The sequence below is a fragment of the Thunnus maccoyii genome, chromosome 14, assembly GCF_910596095.1.
Source record: "Thunnus maccoyii chromosome 14, fThuMac1.1, whole genome shotgun sequence".
In the NCBI taxonomy this organism is placed as follows: Eukaryota; Metazoa; Chordata; class Actinopteri; order Scombriformes; family Scombridae; genus Thunnus; species Thunnus maccoyii.
In genome coordinates this window covers 28,434,220-28,458,203 of record NC_056546.1, presented here as the reverse complement: position 1 = coordinate 28,458,203, position 23,984 = coordinate 28,434,220, and the positions used below count along the sequence as shown (strand labels likewise).

General features: G+C 38.2%; 1 protein-coding gene across 1 annotated transcript; it reads right to left on the bottom strand.

Moving 5' to 3' along the window:
- Positions 1-1,276: 1,276 nt before the first annotated feature.
- Positions 1,277-22,394, bottom strand: LOC121911672 (B-cadherin-like). The gene is made up of 19 exons (XM_042433420.1): positions 22,296-22,394; positions 20,314-20,596; positions 19,035-19,149; positions 15,257-15,345; positions 14,716-14,943; positions 12,613-12,753; positions 11,842-11,997; positions 10,541-10,685; positions 9,655-9,827; positions 8,317-8,445; positions 7,205-7,390; positions 6,765-7,009; positions 6,093-6,235; positions 5,273-5,364; positions 4,938-5,070; positions 4,129-4,350; positions 3,502-3,632; positions 2,450-2,599; positions 1,277-2,151 (listed from the first exon to the last, which is right to left on the bottom strand). Exons 2-19 carry the CDS (start codon positions 20,362-20,364, stop codon positions 1,939-1,941), a joined length of 2,742 nt encoding a protein of 913 aa, XP_042289354.1. The 5' UTR covers positions 20,365-20,596; positions 22,296-22,394; the 3' UTR covers positions 1,277-1,938.
- Between the last annotated feature and the right edge of the window lie 1,590 nt (positions 22,395-23,984).

The following is a 23,984-nucleotide window of genomic DNA, read 5'->3' as shown; positions in this document are numbered from 1 at the left end:
AAAACCGTGTGTTTGCTAGGTTAACATTGCCCAGTCCTTTAGAAAGTATCACTTCACTTTGCCTTTCTCCTCTTTAGACACAGTAAGTCTGTAAAAACATCTGCCTGGATGGTTTCTCAATCAGTTTGTTGGTTGCACAACAGGTATTTACCATTAAAGCAGTGTTTTTAATGTTTTTTTCCTCTGTGTTTGCTGGGGTGATGTCATGGCTCAGGGGTAAAGATGCTGAGTAATGTTTTTGGGTGTCCGATTTCCATCGAGTGGACACAACACTCATCTGGAACAGACTGATAAACCAGGGTTTTAGGGTGCAGCTGTAAGTACATAGTTTAAGTTTCAGAGGTCTAATTGGCCAGAATAGAAGCATTCCACTGTATGTGCATTTAAAACAACTTTCCTTAAAATCAGCTGCATTGAGGACAATTCTTACTCTATGGTCATGTCACAAGCTCACTCAAGAAATGTACTATACCAGCCAAACCAACTTATATGTAGTCTTAGTGTTTAAAGACTTATTGCTGTGGTGTGTAATGAATGACACTTTGCTTGGTCTTTTCACAAAGTTCCTGCCAAGACTGATGATCAAACTACAACTAGACATTGATAAAAACTGTGAGGTTTCCAGTACCTGTTTCTGCACTACTGTTGTCATGACTACTGCACTGTACTAATTTGAGATGTCTACTCATAGTGAAAGCAGGGCTGTGGATCTTTTCATCAAAATATTTTGACAATTTTAATAATTTACTAATATTTTATTTTAAATGCAACTTTATTAAACTTCACTGAACTTCTGTTGTTTGTACCTTTGCATGCACACTAGTGCCTGTTATGGATGTTTCTGATTTCAATCATGTTCTGTATGATATATAACACAACCTGCTAATATTCCTTTGATTCATGAACATTATCCAGGTTATTGATCATCTGTGCAGGAGTGTCTTTGACTCCTTAACATCCAAAACAGTGTCATTTCTGTATTCATGCCTTCCCTTCATTATACAACTTGCAGTGCACACACACCTCTGCATTAGGAAAATATTTTTTACTTTAATATCTTGTATAGCTCTGCCTAGCTTGACTGCTTGAAAACAATGTGAAAGACTCATTTCAATTAGTGAAATAAAAGATCATTCAAAAATCCATAATTGTATTAAGATAACTTTATAAAAATCCAAAATTAACAAAGCCTTTAATAAACTACCTCTGAGGGTAACAGCAAAGAAAGTGTTTTGACATTACAATGTAATAAAGACAACTGAATAGATACTTATCAAACATTTTAAAAAGCTTTTATTGATAACTCATTGATCACTCCCTCAGAGGGTGATATGGAGTTAGCTGGCTACCTGCATTTCACCTTGATCATTTTATTCCTCAAACAGAAATACACAACTATGAAATTTAACTGAAGCAGTAGTAGAAACTTGATAAACAGAAAAAATGTAAAGTACCATACATTGCCAAAATTACACAACGTTACCAGTGCAAGCATCTGCGTGTGTCCAGTGTTACCCAGTAAGCTACAACGCAGGCAAAAATATCTGAACTCTGTAGAAAATTCATAAATGAACGTTGTGACTGATGACATGGCTCCAGAACTCAATGGACAGAAAAACAAAAACCTTTAGTCTTCAGCCTACAAGTCAAACAGGGATCTAAAAGACAGACAGAGCTAAACCATTCAAAATGGGTTTTCTATAAAAAAAACAAACAAACTCATCCTTTGGCTTTTGAGCAGTGGCTGTTAACTGCTAATAGGAATGCACTGACAGGTAAAACACAATCCACACACAGGAAAGAAACCTTTGTGGGCCTGTTGATGTCTGGCTGAGAGGAGTTTCCCTAGTATGCATTCATTTATCAGTCCATGCTTACATCAATATAACGTTTACACAGCCATATGTGCCTATCCATTCTGTTTGTTCTTTGGTACATTTACAGCATGTCGTCTTCTCCTCCTCCGTACATGTCTGCCAGTTTCTTGAAGCGGGGTCCCCATTCACTGAGGCAGTCGTAGTCCTGGTCTCCGCTACTCGACGAGTTCAGAGATGACAGGCTTCCTGCGTCAGAACCACCTCCCTCATAGTCAAACACCAGCAGGGAATCATAGGGGGGCGCTGTCGGGTCATTGTCGGCTGCCTTCAGGTTCTGAGAGAGGAGCAGAGAGCATGTTTTTATTTTAAAGAATTTGTTTTTTTTATAGAGTACATAACCAACTCAGGAAAGATGGAAAAAGAGGATGATGCAACAAGTATCAAACAATGTGAAAAAATTACGTGAATCCTAAAAAGTTTTAGAACAGAATTTGGAATAATGAAAGTGGCAGCATGGGATGGTGTTTTTTCCCCCTCAAAAAACAGACAAATTTATCAAAAGCAGTGATTAGTTTTAACCATGTTAGATTTGAATGTGTTCACATGAGCTCTTGAATAGTAATTTCACTCACATCGTCGATGAAGTTGCCGATTTCATCCGGGTTGGCTGGGCGGGGCCGGTACTGGTACTGAGCAGCTGGCATGAAGTTTGGCACCACGTCGTTCCTGAACACCTCGGGCCTGTTGTCCAGACCACGGTGGAGAACACTCAGATCAAAGTCCTGATGGAAAACACATGGAGGGGGTCACACAGGAGACACTGCATCTCTCAGGTAAAAACAATCAGACATCTGTTTGTGCATTTCTACAATAAATATAATCCATGTTTTTGGAGATGACTTTTGCATGGCACAATAAATGATTAGTATGAATTACAGCTTTAACCCTGTGCAGAAATACAGCAGGGGAAAGACATTTTGAATAAGCCTGAGAGGACCATGATATAGATCACTATTTGGGGAGCCAGTGTAGCAAAAATGAATATCATAATAATAATGATAACAATAATGAAAATATGTATGCAAAATGATCAAATGAGAATGGCAAGGTGTGTCCAAACTTTTGACTGGTACTGTACGATGATCTAATTGACATCCAGTCCAATGAACCGTGTTCCACTGTCAATCTTGGAAAGTAACTATGTGCATTCAATCAAGTACAATTTTGAGGTACTTGTAGTACTTCCATTGTGTGTAACTTTATACCTCTGCTCCACTACATTTCAGAGGGAAATATTGTCCTTTTTACATCAAAGTTTATTTAACAGCTGTAGTTACTTTGAAGAATCTGACATTAAAATGAGCTCTACCTCCACTAGCTTTAACAGTAAATGCTGCCAACATGTTGCTTAAAATGCAAATCAATCATAATAATTCAGCAATATAATATACTGTAATATTCTGACAGGAGTCATTCTGTCAATAAAAAAAATAATCATAAATGTATTCAAATTTATTTATGGTCAAGATACAATTTCACAGTGAGAGAGGGTGATATTGAAAAAATATCCCCCAGCCCTAGTCACTGCTGCACTGACTCAAATGTGTTGACAGAGGTGGCACCTGCTTTAAAAACAAAACTCACGCTCTGGTCTGTGTCAGTGTCAACCTCTGTCTGTATTTACCTGATCGTCCTCTCCGCCTCCCTCTTCATCATAGTAATAGATGTTGTCTCTGATATCGTCATCCTGCAGTAGAGGCTCCTTCTTCTCTGCTCTTCCCCGTCTTGCAAACACCAGCAGCAGCAGCACCAGCACTGTACATACAGAGCACAAAGCTTAATAAAAACACACCCATGTTATTGATTCCACCCATTTCCTACACAGCTGAGAAAGAAAAGCCGCGGTGATTTGTTGAGTCGAGCCTGTCAGCGCAAGAGTTTACCATGGTCATTATTGGATTGTTAACAAAGACACAAACCAACAACGAACTGATCTAACAACAAGTATTGTGTAACAAGTGTTATCAAAGCCTGATATAGCTTCTTCCATTGTTCCTGGAGCTCCGCTGTTCTTCAGAAACTATTACATCAATCAAAACTAACATCAATGAGTCACACTGTTGCACTGGATGGCATCTTCCTTCATTACCATGATTAGTTGTTCATTGAGTCCCACTGGACTACGAGTGAAATATCTTACAGGATTCCCACCATGGTTGTGATGCAAAGCTTCATGACATTTCTTTGGCCTTCCATCTCCATTCACATTATGATAAGCATCTTTCTATTTTTAATCAAATATCAGACTCACTGAGCAGCAACAGGATGCCTCCCAGTATTCCCAGGATAACGGGCAGGTTTGCGCCACCTGCCTCCCTTATATCACTGCAGTGCACGTCTGCCCCAGTGCAGTCGCACACTGTGGCCTTCAAGGTGCTGTCCTGATCCATGCCCTGGTTGTCTGCAACTCTCAGGACCACAGTGTACACTCCACTGGCCAGGTCAGTAACTAAACTCAGGATGATGCCCGTTTCTGCAACAGAAGAGGAAAATTTACTTTACAAATCCTGCCTTGATTAGTTTATCATTTTGCCTAAATCCAGTAATATTTCCACAAAAACCATACATTTTATCACTGCCTTGTTCCACAAATAATTTAGAGAACACCTTGGCCTATATAAACTAGATAAATGGTTTCTAATCTTCTGTCTAAACAAGCATCTGTGACCTCGTACTTGAAACTAATCATTTCATTTATGAAGCTTCCTGGGTATGGTACACAGGCTGAGAGAAAGCACTAACCTGATATACTCAATTCAGAGCAAAAACATGTCATAAACATTACACCTTCTGGTTATCTGAACAGCAAACTGGCAATTTGGGAAAAACTTTCTGCCCCAAAACATTTGATAGTCATACTTTCTCTCTTGATTACATATTGTTGATGGTCCTTTAATTGGTTCTTTTTTTTTTTCTCTTGACTGACTTTTTAAAATTTTTTAAATAAACATCTATCAGGAAGGACCTGGCCATTTCTCCTGGGACTGGCTATTTGGCTGGATGTGTAAAAACAACTTTCCTGAGGTTTTATTTTCAGTCATGTATTAAAAATGTACATACTGGTGTCGTTCATCCTAGCAGTCCAGTTGGTCTTAGTCGTGCCCTGTAGAGAGACTCTGTATGGAGCGGCAAAGCCTGGCCCGTCTTTATCCGTTACCGACAGCAGTTGAGGAGCCGATTCCTTGTTACACACCTGAGAAAACACAAAGTCAGATTCAAAATTTTTGGCTGATTTTACCCCTTAAATCAGCAATTTATTATGTTTTGATTTTCCATTTGATCACATCCTGAATATCAGTATATATTAAAATCACATTAACCCCTTTTCAGTTTCATCTGCATTAAAAGTTTTCAAACACATGACAACTGTTGAGCATTTGGGAAAGGACACACACCGTGATTTCACGTTCATCAATGGTGGGTGCGTTGTCATTAACATCTTCCAGCTGGATGATCAGAGTACCAGTTCCTGTGGCTGGGACTTCATCTAGTGAGGTGACACGCAGACAGACAGACACACACGGAGGGCAAAATTCATTAAATTTTGGGGAAGGTTAAACCATCCTAGTAAGATGAAGTCCATATTTAGATAACATTTTTGCTCTCAAACATTTTTCGAACCCAAGAATGTCAAGCTGATATTATTGGACTTGGGCAGAAATCTCTTCAAAAACAGGTTTGAGCCTTGAAACTGAAAGCAAAGTGTGTCATCTCAGTTACAGAATATGTTTATCAGTGTTAGGAAAAACACGTTACTATCATTCCACTACTTTTGGCGGTAACTAGTACTGTAACTAATTACTTTTTCAAATTAAGTTACACAATTATAAATACTGAAATTTAAATGGGCTCATTACCCATTACTTTTGTCTTACATGAAAATAGTGGACAACCGCAGAGGGTAACAAATGCACAACCAACACAAACACATCATTTGACCTTATTGTGTCTCAGAGCTGCGTTGTAAAGTCACCTCATTGTAGCCAACTCTCGGTAAAACGTAAGCTTTGTCTCTGGAGTGATAATGTTATATATTGTAAATAATACCTGTTACTGAACTGCTGCTGAAAAGTTAAGCAGGAACACAGCAGTGTCCAAAGAATCTTTGGCCTCATCAAGCCAGCCACCACCATGATAACAATATTTTTGTTTGTTTTATTTCCTACCTAAAACCAGATAAGCATGTAGTAGTCATCAGTCTTGTCTCCCACCTACCATTGTCATATGCACCAATGAGTGCTGTGTATTTGTTGTCTAGTACAAAGTGGGACTCTCTGTCCATCTTGCTCTTCACTGTAATCAGGCCCGTCTCTTTATTCACAGTCAACCAGCCCGCTGGGTCGCTAATTACTTTATACCTGGACATGAAGCAAATAAACACATATAAATGTTATGCAAGCAAGTTGATTACAATTAACATGCTTCACGATGGGGCAGCAATAGACCAGATAATTTAAATAATATATCTACAATATACTGCTTTGTGTTTCGCTTGGACATGTGGGCTGTTTAAGCTGGAGGCATTTCATATTTCATTGTTTTCTTTGACTAAATACTCAAGCTTGCCAGAAATCTACTAGGAAGCCACTCTTAAAACATAGAAGAGCATTTAGGACTAATGCTGCAATTACTGAATGATTGAGTTACAGTGATTACAGAAGCTAACCATGTTGTTTTGTTTTCACCTCAGGTTAATGCTCTGCATTAATTCTCAAATAAAAGCAAAGGAATGCAATGGATATCTACAGCTACAGATCGGAAAGCTCTGAACAGAAACTATACCTGACAGAAATTTCAGTGTTTGCTAATGCTGTCTTTTTCCAATATTCTCTGGCAGTGAAAATCTTGCGTTTAAATATATGTTCAAAATAAGGAGTTTGACCTTACATGACTGTCTGTTTGAGTGCAGTGTCCGGATCAGAGGCAGTGTACTGCACCACTTCACTGTTAATGGGAAGGTCCTCTGGTTTTGACACAAGCTTTTCCACTGGATCAAAGACTGGAGCTTCATTAACGTCTAGCACATTCACCACCACGGTGGCGGTGGCAGTGGGCAGCGAAATAGCAAAAGGAATCTCATTCTCCACTGCAATCAACAGAGTGTGCTGGCGGCTCTTCTCAAAGTCAAGACCCTGGTTGGATGGAGAGAAAAGTGCAGCAGCGCAATGCATCACAGAAATGTCTTACAACTCATTCTTGCTGTACAACTAACATCTGAATTTAGTCCCATTCAAGTGAATAGGAAAGTGGACCTCACTGTATATATTGACAGACATCACACACTTTGATATTGTGGCTTATTTGAGAAGGTCTGGTTTTCTTCCTACCTTGGCAGTAGTGAGGATTCCTTCATGTTTGTTAGTTCCTGTTTTCACAGTGAAAAGTTGTCCAGGATCACCATCAACAATCTTGAACTTGGCATTCCAGGCGGGAGAATGTGGCTCATCACCATCTGTTACTGACATCGTAAGGACCAGAGCGTCCACTTTATTTTCTGCAACTGATCCGTCATACTGGGAGAATGCAAGGGATGTGATAAAAGTGTAGGAGTGAAACAGAGGAAACAAGGATTAGAAAAAAGGCTGTTGTTGCTAACTAACAAGTAAATTAATTTGTTTTAAACCTTGGCCTTAACTTTATGGTCTGTCACATCATGCAGCTTAGTTCATTACTTCCCTGTACAGAATTCTTTGTTAAATATGGTCTACCCACTGTAAGCCAAAAAAAATTGTTAAAACTTGCTCTCTAAACATCAAATAGACATTTGTCATCATATGGGAAATGTATTGTTAAAAATGCAAATATGTTTAGATTAAAACCAAGATGCAACTCTACTATCAAGAAAAATGAAAAAAGGATCAGTCTGTATTGCTTGCAACTCATTACATTACAAAAAAATTATGGTGAGCTACCATCTCCACCAAATCTGTTGTTGCCTTAAGGTTAACCATGTATGTTAATGTATGAACTAACCATTGGTCCCACTCCTCACCCTTAGTTACTGTGCCTGTCAAGCTCTTTATTCTTACACTTCTTACTGTTCAATTTTATAGTCATTTTAACAAAAGTAGCTTCTCATTTTCAGCAGGTGATTTCTGACCAATATTAATCAGCTGAAGTTAGCTAGCTATATTCCTTTCATTCAAAAATGTGAACCCTGCAAAAGGGTCTTAAATATGCATTTGACATCTAAATACATAATACCAGTGTTATTGGCTCCCACCTAGTGGAAATGCCAGTCCCAAGCAACTTTTCAAATGTTGCGTGGTGCACCTAGATGTGTATTAGAGCAGATAACTCACTTCACTATGTTGACAACTCCAGAGCTTGACAGACCTGCTGTGCCTGGTTATGGTTTTTAAGCTGTGACTGGACACTACTCTTTGTGGGAGGGGTTTAACAAACAGGCAATTTCCAGTCATAAGTATTCTGTACTTACGGAGGGCTGAGTGAAGGCTGGAGCGTTGTCGTTGCTATCTGTGACAGTGAGGATTACTTTGGCTACGTTACTCAACCCTTCTCCCAGCATGTCAGCTACCTGTACCACCAGAGTATACTTTGGGTATTTCTGTTAGAAAAGACACATAAGAGTTTAAACATTAAAACATTTTACTGCCATTTAACAGATTCAGTTGGAGCAGGAAACATTACGAAACGTATCACTTTAAAGCTGAATATGACAATTGAGTAAATGTGTTTTCATAGGATTTGTGTGTATTTTGAGTTACTTGAAATTTCTAGCAAGCTTCAAGCTGAGCATAAGACCATGAATCTATGCCAGGCCTGATGTACTGTTTCAAACAATTGAACAACAGAAAAGTACATCTAATTTTTTTAGCCACACTAGAGGCATGCCTCCATGGATGGCATTACTTTGATACAGACTGAAATGTCTCCACAACTATTGGATGGATAGCCATGAAATTTTCTACACACATTTATGCCCCCCTTTCAGAATGAATTGTAATGAAGCTTAGCGAAAGGTCAGTCAGGAAGACTATCTTTTGCATGCTAAGGTCTGTAGTATTATTTCTCACACCATCTCTCATTCCCATCCCTCACACATGCTCACGTATAATTTCCTTACTGTCATTTCCCTGGGCCTCAATTAAAACGTCAGCTGTTCACATCTTACCAAAAGCACAGTGACACACCTTCATTGTCAGCCTATCATATTGCGGCTGTCTTTTTAAATATGTTCCATCGTAATGCTTCCATGGTGCTGTTTTATGTGCCCCACCACCTCCCCACCACCGGCCAATCTTTGCAGATTCATCAGCGCATCACTTCATCAACCTCATCAGCCTTATCAGTCTCAGCAGAAGTCATGAACCACCACAACCACCAGTGTCTAGACTCCATGGGGGTGGGAAGTGGGGGGGTTATCTTTGTGATTGTGAGCATGTTAGCATTTAGCTCAAAACTCCTCTGTGCCCAAGAACAAATGTTTCCTCGACAGTTTCCAAGATTGGCGGAACAACTTTGTGACTTTTAATGGTTTGGCTTTTGAATACATACTCATGTCACATGTCTGCTATCAAACATTGTGTCTATGTCTGACCACTTTGCGTTCACACCCTAAAAACGCCACCGGCTTGGAAGCTGACTTAAAACCTTTTCAGGCATTCTTGGTGCAGTTGTTTTGGTCTGTATGAGAGTTTGCATGAAAGTATTTACACTGGCCTAATGGGACCAAATCAAACAGGAGCAGTTGCTAGAAACGCAGACCATTTCAACAGCTAGATGTGAAACTGAAATCTGTTTTTATAAGACATACCTCTCTGTCTAGCCCAGGGGCATTGACTCTGATGGCCCCAGTGTTTGCGTTGATGACAAACATGGATTTGCTGGGCAACTCTGGGTCCTGGCTCATAATACGGTAGCGGATATCCGAGTTGTCAGTGTTTGGCTGGTCCAAATCTACAGCCACGACCTGAATCACTTCAAAACCTAGAGAGAGGGAAGTACAGTGCCAGTCAGTTAAGTCATGTTGCCATTTTGTGGTGTTATCTGAATGTTGTATGAGAATTATTAGGCTCAACACAAAGGACTCACATTATCCCAAATAACAAAAAGTAGTGTACAATCAATGATCAGTAACCAAGAGCTAATTACCATCATGCATTGTGTAAACAGAAAACAAACTGCCAGATCAGCAGTGTCCAAAGTTGTTTTTGATTTTGGCAAACTGATGCACCACATAGTCCTCTATGAAGACTTCCCTATTTAGTGAGTAAGAAGGGAAGATATCTACACAATTAATGAGGTGAAGGGGCTTGGGCTTCAGTGGAGGCCACTTACATTCCTCAATTTACTTTACTCTTCTGCTCCTCCTTCTTTCCTGTTCTTCTAACTCAACTTTGGTACCCAACTAGTCCTATATACCAGAAACTTTGTTCCAACTTTAAAACTTCTTTCAGCTTCTTGAGGACATGTGTGCATCTATTCAAATGTTTGATAATCTGTCCTACTCTGTATTGGATTTGGGCAAGTTTACACTCCAGCAACCCCTGCCGACTCGTTAGAAGAAATACAGTTATATTTGCAAAAGACATTGGTTTATCATCATCCTCAAAGCCTCGTCTCATGTTAAAGTGAAACATACTGTTGTTGAAAGCTAACAGACATTTTATTCAGGCTTAAATGAAATCCACTGACAATACCTATCGGTGAAGCCTCAGCAACTTGTCCTAAGAAGGTGTCTTTCTCAAAAGTCGGTTTGTTGTCATTCTGGTCAATTACATTCACTATAATGTCCATGGGCTCCTCAGCATTTCCTGAACCCTCTGCCACAGCGTGTGCTTGAAACTGCAGAAACACAAACACATTTGTATTATAGTACAGTACATGCCAGAATAGGCAATGCAGTTGCTTTCATTCCTTATCACTAGAGCTGCCATAGCATCAAAGTACAAACTTTACTTTGTATACTGTATATAACTGCTAAAAACATCAATACATCATTTCCAAATAAATTTGCTTTGTTCAACATATTGTTAAGTCATAAAATTGTAGGACAAAAGAGATGAAGTATTAATTATCTATAATGATTTCTATCTAGTTGTCATTAACAGACAATAATTGTCCAGTGGAGGAAAAGTATGCCATATGCGATCCTACCAGCCTATGAAAACTCCATCTGTTTTTAAATCAGAGCGGTGTTTAATTTCCTGAAAATATTTGTGTTTTGGACAAGAATTAACATGGTAGGAAATCTTGTAGCAGAAATGGGCAATTGTGTGGCAGAAATGGGCATGGATAATATACAAAGTTACATAATGATCCAAGGAATCCAGATGTATTGACTAAAATGTGAAAGTTGTTATTAGTGCCACAAGGTCATCAGTAGATGTAGTTTTAGTTGCAGTTTCTGCACGCAGAATAAAACTCGGGAGACTCAGCAGCCACACATTTCTCTGTTCTCTATTTATCGGTTTAGCGTCTTCAGATTATGCTAACTCATTGTTGCTAACTTTGGAGCTAACTCCCTTCATTTTCCAGCAGTTGGGGAAATAACAGACAAGACTTTTCTTAGTCTTGACAAGCTGCAGCATTTATTAACTGACACACTGTAGTCTGTACTGTATATTTACTGCCAGATTGACAACTTACTGTTAACCTTTTCCTCTTCTCTGCTCACACTCAACGTCACTTTCCTGCCACTCGCTCTCTCACAATATGTGCACAAAATACACATTGCCCTATTCCTTAAGAGGAGCTACACTACCAGGAGTTTCCCAGGAAATGACACAAAGGTTAACTCACATTTCGAACAGCACTGCACAGTGGCTCCCAAATGCTATTGATTTCCGAATGAATGGATATTTGGCGTTATTATTGGCATTGAAAAAAATATTTTTTGGCCTGGCGGGGGTTCTCGTTGGCCTAGCGGCCCACTAGGCCTGTACAATTATAGGGGAAACATTGGTGTATATATAAAACTAACATCTGAGAGCATGCTTACAGTGTACTTGGCCTGCTTCTCTCTGTCCAGTGGTTGTGTGACATACAGAATACCCGTGTTTCTGTCCATGCTGAAAAGGCCAACAGGAGGCTGATCAGCTCCTGGACCAGTAATGCTGTAATAGATCTTCTTTATTTTATCTTCATTGGATCGGATCTGGAGGATTTAAAAAAAAAACAAACAAAAAACAAAAAAAATAAACACAAAAAACAGGTTATAGGAGTTATAACAGGAGTTATACCACTCTCACTACCCACAACGATAGTTACAATATTGTAAAGAAAAAAACAAAAAAACTACAGTTGAGGTAATGAAGTGTTTTAATTATATTCGATGCTGCATTTAAATTTGTGAAGTAGAGAAGCAGACTTGTTATCACAAGTTGATTATCTCAAGATCTCCACACAACAACATTGTTTTCTCATAACAGCTATGGTCAACCTTTTGATTTATACTGATAACAGCATAATTAAACCACTGTAATGAGAAATTGGCCTTGCTGTCCCAAGAAAACAAGGTAAATACCTCGATATATCCAGGTATCAGGTTTTAATTAAGAAGCATGGCTTCCTTAGGGATGAGTAGGGAGAGACGGACACAAGAAAACTGAAAGCTCTATTTGAACATACTGTAAATAGTAAGATTGTAAAAAATTAAAATCAGAGGTCAAGGCAGTGGAAACTGTCAGACATCCTTCCTTTGCAGAATCAAATATTCAAAATGAAGTTCAGTATCAAATTCTCAATCACAAGGGGCTGTAGTTCCTCTTACTTGAGATACTTTTAGGGGGTATGGTCCTCTGTCATTCTCAGTAACACTGAGGTCAGGGATAACCCAGTCTCTCTTGCTCCTCTTCAGTCCTTCACCAGACTTGGGAAAATGCAGAACAGGCACCTGTGGATCGGCTGCACTCTGGAAAAACACACACGTTTGTACTCAGTTACAGTGCAACATTGTCCAACTATTTAAATATGTAAAATCACCCACCCTGCCTTAGGCAGACACAAGCTCATCAGCTGTTTACAGATGAGTGAATATGGGATGCTAATGCATTTCTGTATCCGGTGGATGTATAAGTAAGCAAATGCTTGTTTTAGGGCTGCTTGATTAATTGAATTTTATTTTCAATTACGATTTTGGCTTCCAAAGATTATGTAAACAAGATAATTGAGATAAATTGATCACATTCTGTTTCGCAATGATGCTCTGGTTTTGTCTTGTGTTCAGTGCATTGTGTGTCGGAGCACAAAAAATAAATTCAATAATGGCATATTAAATTGTCTAATATTGTGTGACCTACAAGATATGTTGCCAGGACAACTTAAATATAAACTTATATTATGCAAAAGTTTGGTTTTGCCTCCACTGTTAAGACACTGGGAGTGTTTGGTCAGCTGTGATTAAGAGATTGAAAAGCTGCACACTCCAGCAACAGACCGGCGCTTTGGCTCGACAGCAGTTAACTTTTTTTTCCTCTCAGGTAATGTTACATCCAGCACTGGAACAGTGAAACAAATGGATCAGCCTGGAGCTCCTTGGTTAAATAACATGTAATTGATCAGTAGGAGGTTTAACTTTTCACCGGCCCCAGTGAGAGGCAGGCTCAGGGAGACTGCAGCAGGTGGAGGTGGTGGCGGAACTGCAGCTGCGGGCTGCCCGCATGGCTACATTTAATTAACAACAAGAACAGCCTATTTGTTATATTTTATTGTTGGAGCCTTTATGATCAGTTCAAAAAGTTTGTGAAGAGTTAACTCTGTTGACTAAAATGCATTTGTTGGATCATAGCGTTTGTGTTTTTGTGTTTTATTGCTGTTTAAATATAGGCTATTATATGGCTATTTAAACATATGTCCGGTAGTTGTTCTATATGGCTGGAATTCTGGAATATTAATGGACATATTGGCTGTCAAAAAAAAGGCTAGCATCCAACCCTGGTCTGTAGTCTGTTATTGTTCAAGGAAATCCACTGTTAAAAAGATACGTTTTTTTTAAAAGTTCAAGAAATGCACGATGTTTCCAAAGTCAGTGAGTAATCGTGTTATATAATCATGATCTCAATATTGACCGAAATAATTGTGATTATGATTTTTGCCATAATCCAGCAGCCGTAGTTTTTTTACACTAACCAACAACTTGGTGTATACAGGCTGTTTTTCTGAGAGAAGTCTGTAAGATTTGTACCTATTTTAAGCAATCCTACCACATTTCATATGGTGGGTCCCACATACCTACATTCAAAAAGTTAGTATAGGGGTAACCATTTCCTGAAACTACAGAAAGGACTAAACACAGAGGTGGATTGAAAACTAATGTCATGTTGTAAGCATTTCTTCTTTAAACTACAAACTAGACACGTGTCAAGTATTTTCCAATCTTACTCCTGAATTCTTCATATCTGAAAAACATATCTCCTGGAATTTGTATACACAGAGTCTTTTACAGATAGTGCAGCCTGCATATTATCTGTCCTGTAATATGGGCACCAAAATAAATAGACTACTACTGATTTTAATTACACATGCAGAAAGAAAAACTACATTCATAAAATTGTGTGGATTAAGTTTAAAGTATGGCTTTAACCTAATATGGCTTTAACAACATACAAAGAAAGTATGAAAAATATTAAAGCAAAATATATATGTTGCTCATTCATAAATAGCCACAAGGGGGCAGTGTTTGTTAAACTAAAAACAGCTCTTTTCACTGTAAACTGCCTCTCATGAGGTCATTACTACCATCTTCCAGGCCCTTGATATACAATGTGATTAATATGGGATCTGCAAAGCCTATTTCCCAGTAAATGTATTGTTTGTTGAAAGAGTTTTATTTAGAAGTTTCCTTCATGTCCCCTCAATAGTGCCTTAATCCTACCTCTGTGTTATTTGCAGAGTCTACTTCAGTAGGATGGTGCTGATGGTTGTGGTGTTTGTGGTCTCCATGATGATGCTCAACATTTTGGTGGTGGTTGCCATGGTGATGCCCATGGTGATGCCCGTGGTGCAATACCCTGACAGGAACGGTTATCTTGCGACCTTGTGAGTCCCATGAGTGGATGAAGAATTCTGTGTGTCCGTCATGAAGAACAACCTCTCTCTTCACCTGGAGGGAAAAAAAAAAAAAAAAAAAATCAATCAGCAAAGAGCAACATGTTGCTGTTCAGCTAATTCCCTCAACATTTCAGGTGGGTTCAGGTAAAGCAAAGAAAACATAGCTTACACATGTATGTGCATGTGTTAGTGTGTGTGTGTGTGTGAGCTACTGGTGCAACATGTTGGACTTTACATTGGTTCTACTCAGTATAATGGATATCACCCACACATAATCCATCTAAGTCTAAGTCATCTAAGCTGTGCTTTATTACTACACATTGGGCATAATTGTTGTTGACAATTTATATTTCAGTACTACTCACTGTCAATATGCCGTCTGTCTGTACCATGAAACGGCTGTCATCACTGTTGAAAAGAAATCTTGTGCGATCTGAGCAGTCAGTGAAGCCCACTGGGAAAGAAGAAATGATTATCCATTAGGAATGAAGCCCATACAGAGAGAACACAAAATTGCTTCAGTACATAACAACAGACAGAATACTCATTCCTCATGCCTCTTCCAGCTAAACAGTAATATAGATTAAATCTGCATCTCCTACATGGGGTATAAGTGGTTGCTTTTCTATATGGCTGAACTACAGTATAATGAAATGTGGCTGGTAGCACTTATAGATGGTAGCAGCAGTGTGCTGGAAGTCAGATTTTTGTCAAAACAGTGCAGAACAAACTTATGCCATGTTTTATGGATTTAATGATTCCTATGGCAGACTATGAACACATGAAGACTGCCTTTTGGAGGCTTAGGTATATAAGACAGTACCTTCCCACCATAGAAATTTTACAAGCACACTTTCTGATTCTGTTCACGCTTATATGTTGACTTAGAAAGTAAAGCTTTGTAGAGCTGTGTGCTAATCGTGGTCCTCATGCATTCCTGTTGTTGCACAAAACTATAATTTGCTGTCAAGTTTACACAAAAGTACATGTGTTGTACATGTTTTGCTTTTTTTCTAAACAGTTACATTCTATAGCATTACTATACTATAGCTTGCAGCACCAGGAAGAAACTATAGGTCAAAAAAATATGATGAGTAAGACAAACTGTATAGCACTTAATTTTATCAATCAGATTAATTATGGTGCCTCTTAGGTGTTGATGAAGGTGTAAAAAATTCCATTCCATTTAGTTTACATTCAGTTAGACTCCACATTACTAATATGTAGGGCTGGGTAATATCACCTAAAATCAATATTATATTGTCACAATTACTTAATGATTATGAAACAATATCTAATACACGTGTGCACAAGATTCTACATCCTCACAGTAAAGTTGCTATTTATTATTTGTGCAGATATTTTGTTTTTCATCTGGGGTGAATGCCTAATTATGGGCTTTAGTGTTGAGCTCAGGCTGTGATTTCAGAAGCAGAACAACAGGTTTGACATCTCTGGGTGAAGTACAGACCCTTCACCTACCTGCACACCCAGGAAATGACTGACTGATGATGCACTGTTGATAAAAATCACCCTGACAAACATATCAAGTAATAATCAAGAAAGATCTCCCAGGACAGGACTGATGGGCTATAATTCTGGTAAACAAGAAACAAGACAGTTCAGACTGTGATAAACACCCACTTTACCAGTCTCTTATTTTTTGTTTTTCCCAAAAGTACCTGAACTATGCCAGCCAAAGAGAGGGCAGCACAGTCACTTCTCTGCAATGCTAAGCACTGATGTCTCAGCCTTCAGTTAACCACTGAAATGTATTCTATCAATCATTGAAAAGTCACAGGTAAACCTCTAGCATCAATAACTGATTTTGAGGAGTACAGGAATGAGTTTCTACAGCAAAAACATTGTTTTACCAAAATAGACAAATTAAATTCTACCATTAAGGATTTATTGGTGGAAAAGTCAGTTTCCCTTTGAGGTATATGGTTTTTTAAAATTCTTCTGTGTCTAGGACTGCAATCTGAGATACTGTTCCAGTGTCTAGCATCAGCCACAGAGACATCACTTGTTTGGGCTTACTTGATTAGGAATACTGTTATCATCTCATTTATTTAAAAAAAAAAACCAACCAAACAAAAACTACTACTACTAATAATAATAATACTAACAACAACAACAACAATAATAATAATAATAATAATAATAATAATAATAATAATAATAATAATAAAGTAATGATGAGACCTACTAAACAATGTCTCAGCTGGGTTCGCAAATCAGTCATTAAACTCTCTGAAATAAGCAGTGCCAGTGCCTGACCGATACAGCGGCTGATTTTACGCATCTTTGTTTATGTTGGCTGATAAGTAACAATGAATTAAGTTATGGAAGACCAGAGGTAAGAATTTGAGCTCTTTATTACCAGCTTTGCCATTTCTCAGCTCTCCAAAACAGAGCAGAGAGTCAGCGTTTGTGGATCTATTATGTATCATCATTGGAAGGTGCTCATTTGTGGCATTCATAATTCACATTAATAATCTCTACATTGGGCCCCTGACACTTTCGTCTTAAAACATCTTTGAACCGGACCAAGGATTTTAGTCATCGGGCATCTGGATCTTAAGTTATTAGAGAAACAAGCTGAGCAAACGTTAGCAGCAGCTTGGCTATCAGCCCCTCCCAGACGTCCTGTGTCCACCGAACAGCATTGGAGAAACACTGATTCTTGAAGTGAAACTGGTTTATTCAGTGTTTTTACTGTTTTTAATCCCTGTGTACATTTGTTTTGGAGAGGAGGAGACCTCCGTGGAAAATTCGGCTCCCAGTAAAAACTTCCTGAACAATGAACACTAAAGGAATCCTAACCAGGAGAAGCTGGTTGTTAAACAATGAAGACAACAACTCCCATAATCCACAAGGTTATCAAGGTCATCAAACTCCATCTTTTGTTATTGTTTTGATTGAGAGACCCCTAGCAGCAGAAATTACTTATTGTGTGTTTAATGCAGTGATGCAAGAGTCTCTCTGAGCATAACCTGACTAATCCATTCAAATTCTTGGTTGACAAGGTTTTCTATGTTAATCAGTCCTACAAACAATCAACCATCGCTAAAAATACCACTTAACCTGTATAAGTATAATACTGTATCCCTCCTGCTAAGAGCAACACTTTACTTAAATACCTGACATCATACTTGTTCAGGAGGATATTGCTATGCATTAGCCACTAAACAGACAGGCTTTGTTGACTGCAAACCAGCCATAGCACAGATCCAAGCAGCTGACCAATACCAAGCACCCACTAGACAAATGAACGGCTGGTTTAGTTATCTCAGACTAGTTTACACAATCTGGATGTCAGCATGTTCATTATGGACTCTCCATCCTCCAAAGAGTTATGTTAAAATTTCAGCTTGCTTTGACCACGGCATGTGTCCTTCGGTCACAAAAGACAATCCTTCTACTTAAAGATATTTCAGTAGATTTTCAGATATTTCAGACTAGAAACTCGGTTCATGACAGTTTAAAGATTGTATGCCAATGTTTGAAGAGGTGACAATCAGACAAAGAAAGGCCACATCAAAGAGGTAAGTTGGTTGCTCTAATAGGACAGTTGCAACTACAGAAACGCTTAAAAAAAAAAAAAAAAAAAAAAAACTATTCATGAAGGTGACAATCCAGTGAAAACAGACTGATATAACCTGTTCATATAAACTAACACAAAAATTAAAATCAAGTGCTCCCCTTCTTTGACTACTATTCTACAACCTTTTGAAAAGCAAGGCCTGCAAAACAGGCTTGGGGACATTGTTTTGCCCTGCAGGTAAGAGCATCAAATGAGGTGCAGCATGAGTGCAAGCTGAGACCTGAGGTTGTTTGGGCTACGTGTGTGAACAATGTGAACAGCTAATCTGTAGAAGGCCATCTGAGCCAGAGGAACACTTTATGAAAGGCTCAGCAGTTGTATTTATGGCTGTGAAACTTCTTTTACTTAGGTCTAAATGCTCCCATAGCTAAACAATTTTTAGATTGTAATTGATTAATACTTTATAATATGACAAAAAAACATCACAATTCACCACAGTCAATATCCATATTTGATACTAAGTTTTGAAATTGAACACCACAGTTTTCCTCAGGTCCGTGTGCATTAGGCGATGAGCTAGAAAACAGCATTCTTACCTTTGCCCAGCCTCATGCCCTGTCGTAGGTGCTTTCTGGTCACTTTGAAAGTCAACATATCCAACTCGAATCCAGGTACACATGTTGGATCCTCAGCAGACACTAAAGTCAAGGCCTAGGAAAAGAAAAAAGGCTTCTCATAAATCATAAGATCAGCAACGTGAAAAAGTGTAGTAAGCTAAGAGAAAACCTTTCCTGTCTAATTTAATGGCATTTCATTTGACATTAAAACTTCTATCCTGCTGCTCCAAGTCAACACTAATACCCAACCAAAGCAGATAAACTGAGTCATAGGGGTCATTGGGTTTATTCAAGGTTGCAACTGCCAAATATTTTCATTACTGATTAATTGGTCTATTATTTTTTCAATAAACAATTAGTCTTTGAAACTTCAATAAATTACGAAAAAATGTCTATCACAAGTTCTGAGAGCTTGTCTTGTTTTGTCTGACCAACACTTAAGTCAAAGATATTCCATTTATAATGGTATAACAGGGAAAAGCAGCAGATTTTCAAATGTGAGAAACGGGAACTGGCAAATAATTGGCATATTTGGTTGAGCAACTTCTATTTTCACTTTCATTTATAGTCAATTATTTTTCTGTTCATCATTAATTCACTAATCGTCCAAGGTCTTTCAGTCATTGTAACTCTGAAAACTGGGCCTGATTAAAACTTTAAGATGAGCGCGTTGACAGTATGTTCAAAGTAACATAAAATAATGGGATTATGTGAACACTATAATTAATAGCTTCACAACCAACGTCTTGAAATAATTATACCTGCGAGGTAAAATTCACGGGTGTGAACAGAAATGTTCGACGTCGATAAAAATCGAAATATGTAGAATAGGAATTTAACCTGCGACAACGTCATCAACGGAACAAGGGCGAGGCTCGTGAAGATCCGCTGATATCTCGAGGGGAGGAAGACAACTGAAAAACTATGACTAAGAGCCGTGTTGTGAATTAAAGCCTAGCTAGGCTACTCTTTAATTTACAATATAATTTCACCATTAACAGCTAAATACAGTAGAGAGCAGCGACGAGTTGTGTGACTAATCAAAGTTATACTGAAATACAAAGCCACTTGCTTCAAAGCTGATACACCAAAATTATTTTCAGAAATTGTCAGAAGAATCCTACAAACACTCACATAGTGTTCTGTCAGAGATAAGTAAGACAACAATATGAATTACTGGCTTTTAAAGTTACAGCAGAACGACAGAGATAGATGGGAGCCGTTTGTAGAGTAAGGAAGCCACTGCAGGAAGTCTCACCTGAAAAACGACGATTAAAATGCCCAAAACCGCGAACCGAGCGCTCCCCATCTGTGATTTAATCCTCTTTGGAAGATCCTCGCAATGAAAGTTAAAAGAAAAACTCAGTGAGAATAATTATTGATATATTCCTTTTCGTCGTTGCTTCTTCGTCGCGTCTCTTCTAGGTAGTTTCAGTAACTGAGTGACTTCAGCTGTACGCAGGTACTTAGCCCAGCGCGTGACGTCAGCTCACAGGTGCGCGGGTTCCGGGTTCCTGATATGGTCACGAAGGCTGACACACCTGAGGAGACAGATACCAGTAGTTTCTGTTACTTCCAAGTCACGGATAGCTAACAGGAATACAGCAGTTACAAATTAATATGTAAACAGCGTCCTTATTAACCAGCATTTAGCTGTGTATGAGCTTAGTAAACTGCATTGTACAACTTTCTGTCTCATTTCCTCTTCACTGACAATCACTAACCTCCCCCCACCCTTCATGCACACAACCCTCTGTGTCTGTGTCTCTGTCTGTCTGTCTGTCTGTCTCTCTCTTTCTCTCTATCTATCTCTCTTTCTCTCTCTCTCTCTCTCTCTGACACACACACACACACACATACACATACACTGGACAACTAAAAACAAAATGCAAATTTGACACGATATATTGTAATATTGTCAACACTCACTGTAATATTTGGTGAAATAACAATGCGATTTCAAACTATGATGTAAGAATAAAGATTCAGTCATGAAGAATAACTAACAAAAGATATATACTTAGTGGCAAACTGCTGACAGAAACTATAACTCATTTGTAGAGTCATTTGTGTGAAACCAGCCTGAAAGCCACTGAAAGCCTCTATACAAAACAGGAAAAGTTTCAGGTTCCCCATTCTCATACAGCTAAATAGATCCTTTCCTAATTCAAAACAGAGACTAGACAGATTTAAGAATGTCTTGCAACAGAGATTTTAGGCTAGATTTAAGGTCATGCTGTATTTACACAGTACACAATTTAGGCCTACTGTTGCACCAGGACAGTCCGGGTGACACACAAAAACTTGCCTGTCAGAGAAAATAGACCTGTCAGAATACTTATATGCAACCAATACAGAGTTAATATGGTGGTTGATACTCATTTCAGGATGTGTCTATTCAACTTGCTTTTTTTACCTCTTATATTCAATGTCCGTCAAGTATGCAACATCTCATATAACATTTGCTAATAAGCTGTAGAATGAAGTCTTATAAACCATTTTCTTAATGTGCTCCTTGAAGTTTTTCTCTATGGTGAAAAACCATCAATAATTAATCCCTAAGAAAAGAGCACTTCCTTCATCTGTCCATCATTTTCTTTCCCCTTACTGTCTGGGCATCAGCTGACTGAAAGACTAGTAGATAAACAGCCTACACTGTGACCTGACCTGCAGTCAGAGTGTCTAAAGGACTACTGACTGACTGTGTCAAACATGCCTGACAAAAACAAAAACACGGTCTGCATCTAAGTATTTGTGTCAGTTGTATTTACACAATTCAAGGGGGCACTTACTGTGAACGAAGTGTAAATACCATTAAAATAATAATTGTAAACATTTTAAGTGACTCTTGGTGGAACTTTGTGCATTTCCCTCTCAGCGATGCTAGCTAGGAACCAGATAACATTGTCATTAATGAACTACTTTATATTTAACAGAGGATTTTTTTTTCTCAACAGAAGTTCAATATGTTGAATAATAGCCTCCTATAAGTGTACAAAGTTTAATTAAATTATGATTGTTGGCAAATGAATGATGTTGGTATAATGTTAGCAAGGTTAACTGTTCTTGTAGCAGGAAGTCTTGCTGAGCGGCTAGCAAGTCCATGCTAATGTTTGTTAAATTGAGCTAGACTCACCTTATTCGGTTTGTAGACAATTGGACAGCACTGACAACATCAAGTCTTTAGCAAAATATTCAATGGATAAAAGCAAATAAAGCAGTTAATCTCAATTTACTTACCATGAGTATCAGGCAGTCTCTGGAACTGGTAAGCTAGCTGCTGTGACTGATTTTTTTTTGGACTTTCTGACTTGGGGGCAGAATGCACACCATAGTCATAGAATGTACACAAATTCACAAGCAACTGTAGTATTAATATTTTCATATCACAGGGTGCAAAAAAATAATAAAAAATAAATAACATTAAATATAGTTTAAAAAAAGAAATGAAGATTATAAGTGTCGTGCGTTATTTTTTAATGTTTGATTCAACAGTCCTTTACTCCTTTTGTCTTGAGATTGCAGGGATGTCCATTAAATTTAACAAACTCGGAGCCACATTTGTAGTGTGGCTCTAGGGAGGGAAGGCAGTTAGTTCAATATTCAGCTTCAGTTGTACATTGACCTTAAAGGACAGGTTCACAATTTTCAAGTCTGTCCTAAAACAACAGTCAGGAGCCCAAATGAACATTGAAACATGTTTTTCTTGCTGTAATCATTCCTCTTGTTCATACTGATTGGAAGATCCCTTCATAACACACTTACAATGTAAGTGATGGAGGACAAAATCCACAGTCCTCCTTCTCTGCAAAAATGTATTTAAAAGTTTATCTGAAGCTAATATGAAGCTACAGCTGTCCAAGTGTGTCAAATAGATATCTCTCAATGTTACAGTGTTTTTACTGCCTAAGTTCCTCTTTTTGTTTCTATACTTCCACTGCAGCTCAACAGGGAAACACTGTCTGAACACAAAGAGAGAATTTGATGCTAAAAAGACCTTAAATTTGGCAGATATCCACTTGATATGACTAACTCAGACTGCTGAAGCCTCATATAAGCTTAAGATAAACTTTTAAAGGCATTTTTGCACAAAATGACTGTGTGGACAACCCACTCTCACATGAAATTGTGTAATATTAGTTTCGCAATTGTATTGTATTTATTTATCGAGACAGAGTACAGTTTTTAACATGAATTATGCACTGTACCAGATTTAGCTTCAAGCTAATTTTCATCTGCAGTCCCTTACATTTAAAACATACAACAGCACAATAGCAAACAGTACAAAGCAAAAAACACACATAACACATTATACAAAATACAAAATACAAAGCTACACACAATAGCACATCACATACACCCACAATGTCAACTAGAAATGAATAATATAAACTTCTCAAATTAAAAGAAAGATTATTCGTGTTAATATGAAGACCATAGATGAAATTTAGATTCAGTGGTTACAGAGCTGAGTGGTTTTTAGCTAGATTTTTTAATGGTTTTGAATGTATTGATTGGACTGCAGCTCTTCATATCATCAGGAAGGGCATTCTACTGAGTTGTGGCTTTCACAGAGAAAGCTGACTGTCCAAATGCAGTGCAACAAAATGGTATGGTACAATCATGTATAGAGGATATTCTAGAGAATCTAATAGAACTTACTGAGCGAGTGTACGCTAGGATTGGAAGATGCCTAAGTTTTGTACGTTTCTTTTTTAACCTATCTTATTGTTGAGATATCAAGGACACTTATGTGTTTTTGTGTTGAGAAATGTTAAAGACATCATTAAGAGACAGACGCAGACAGGCCTATAAAAAAAGAATAGGCTAAAAACAAACAATGTAGGGATGTTACAATTTTAGAGCCATTATTGTGAAACTAGCACATTTTGCACTGTGGACCAACGTAGCTATTATACATTTTGATGT

What these genes read in the sequence shown, in the direction of transcription:
- LOC121911672 (XM_042433420.1), bottom strand. Translation starts at nt 20,364, where the DNA reads ATGGGGAGCGCTCGGTTCGCGGTTTTGGGCATTTTAATCGTCGTTTTT. An exon ending in AGACAGACGGCATATTGACA is followed by an intron (nt 14,944 to 15,256) that starts GTGAGTAGTACT and finishes TTTTCCCTCCAG; the next exon opens with GTGAAGAGAGAGGTTGTTCT. An exon ending in CAGCCTTCACTCAGCCCTCC is followed by an intron (nt 7,391 to 8,316) that starts GTAAGTACAGAA and finishes GCATTCTCCCAG; the next exon opens with TATGACGGATCAGTTGCAGA.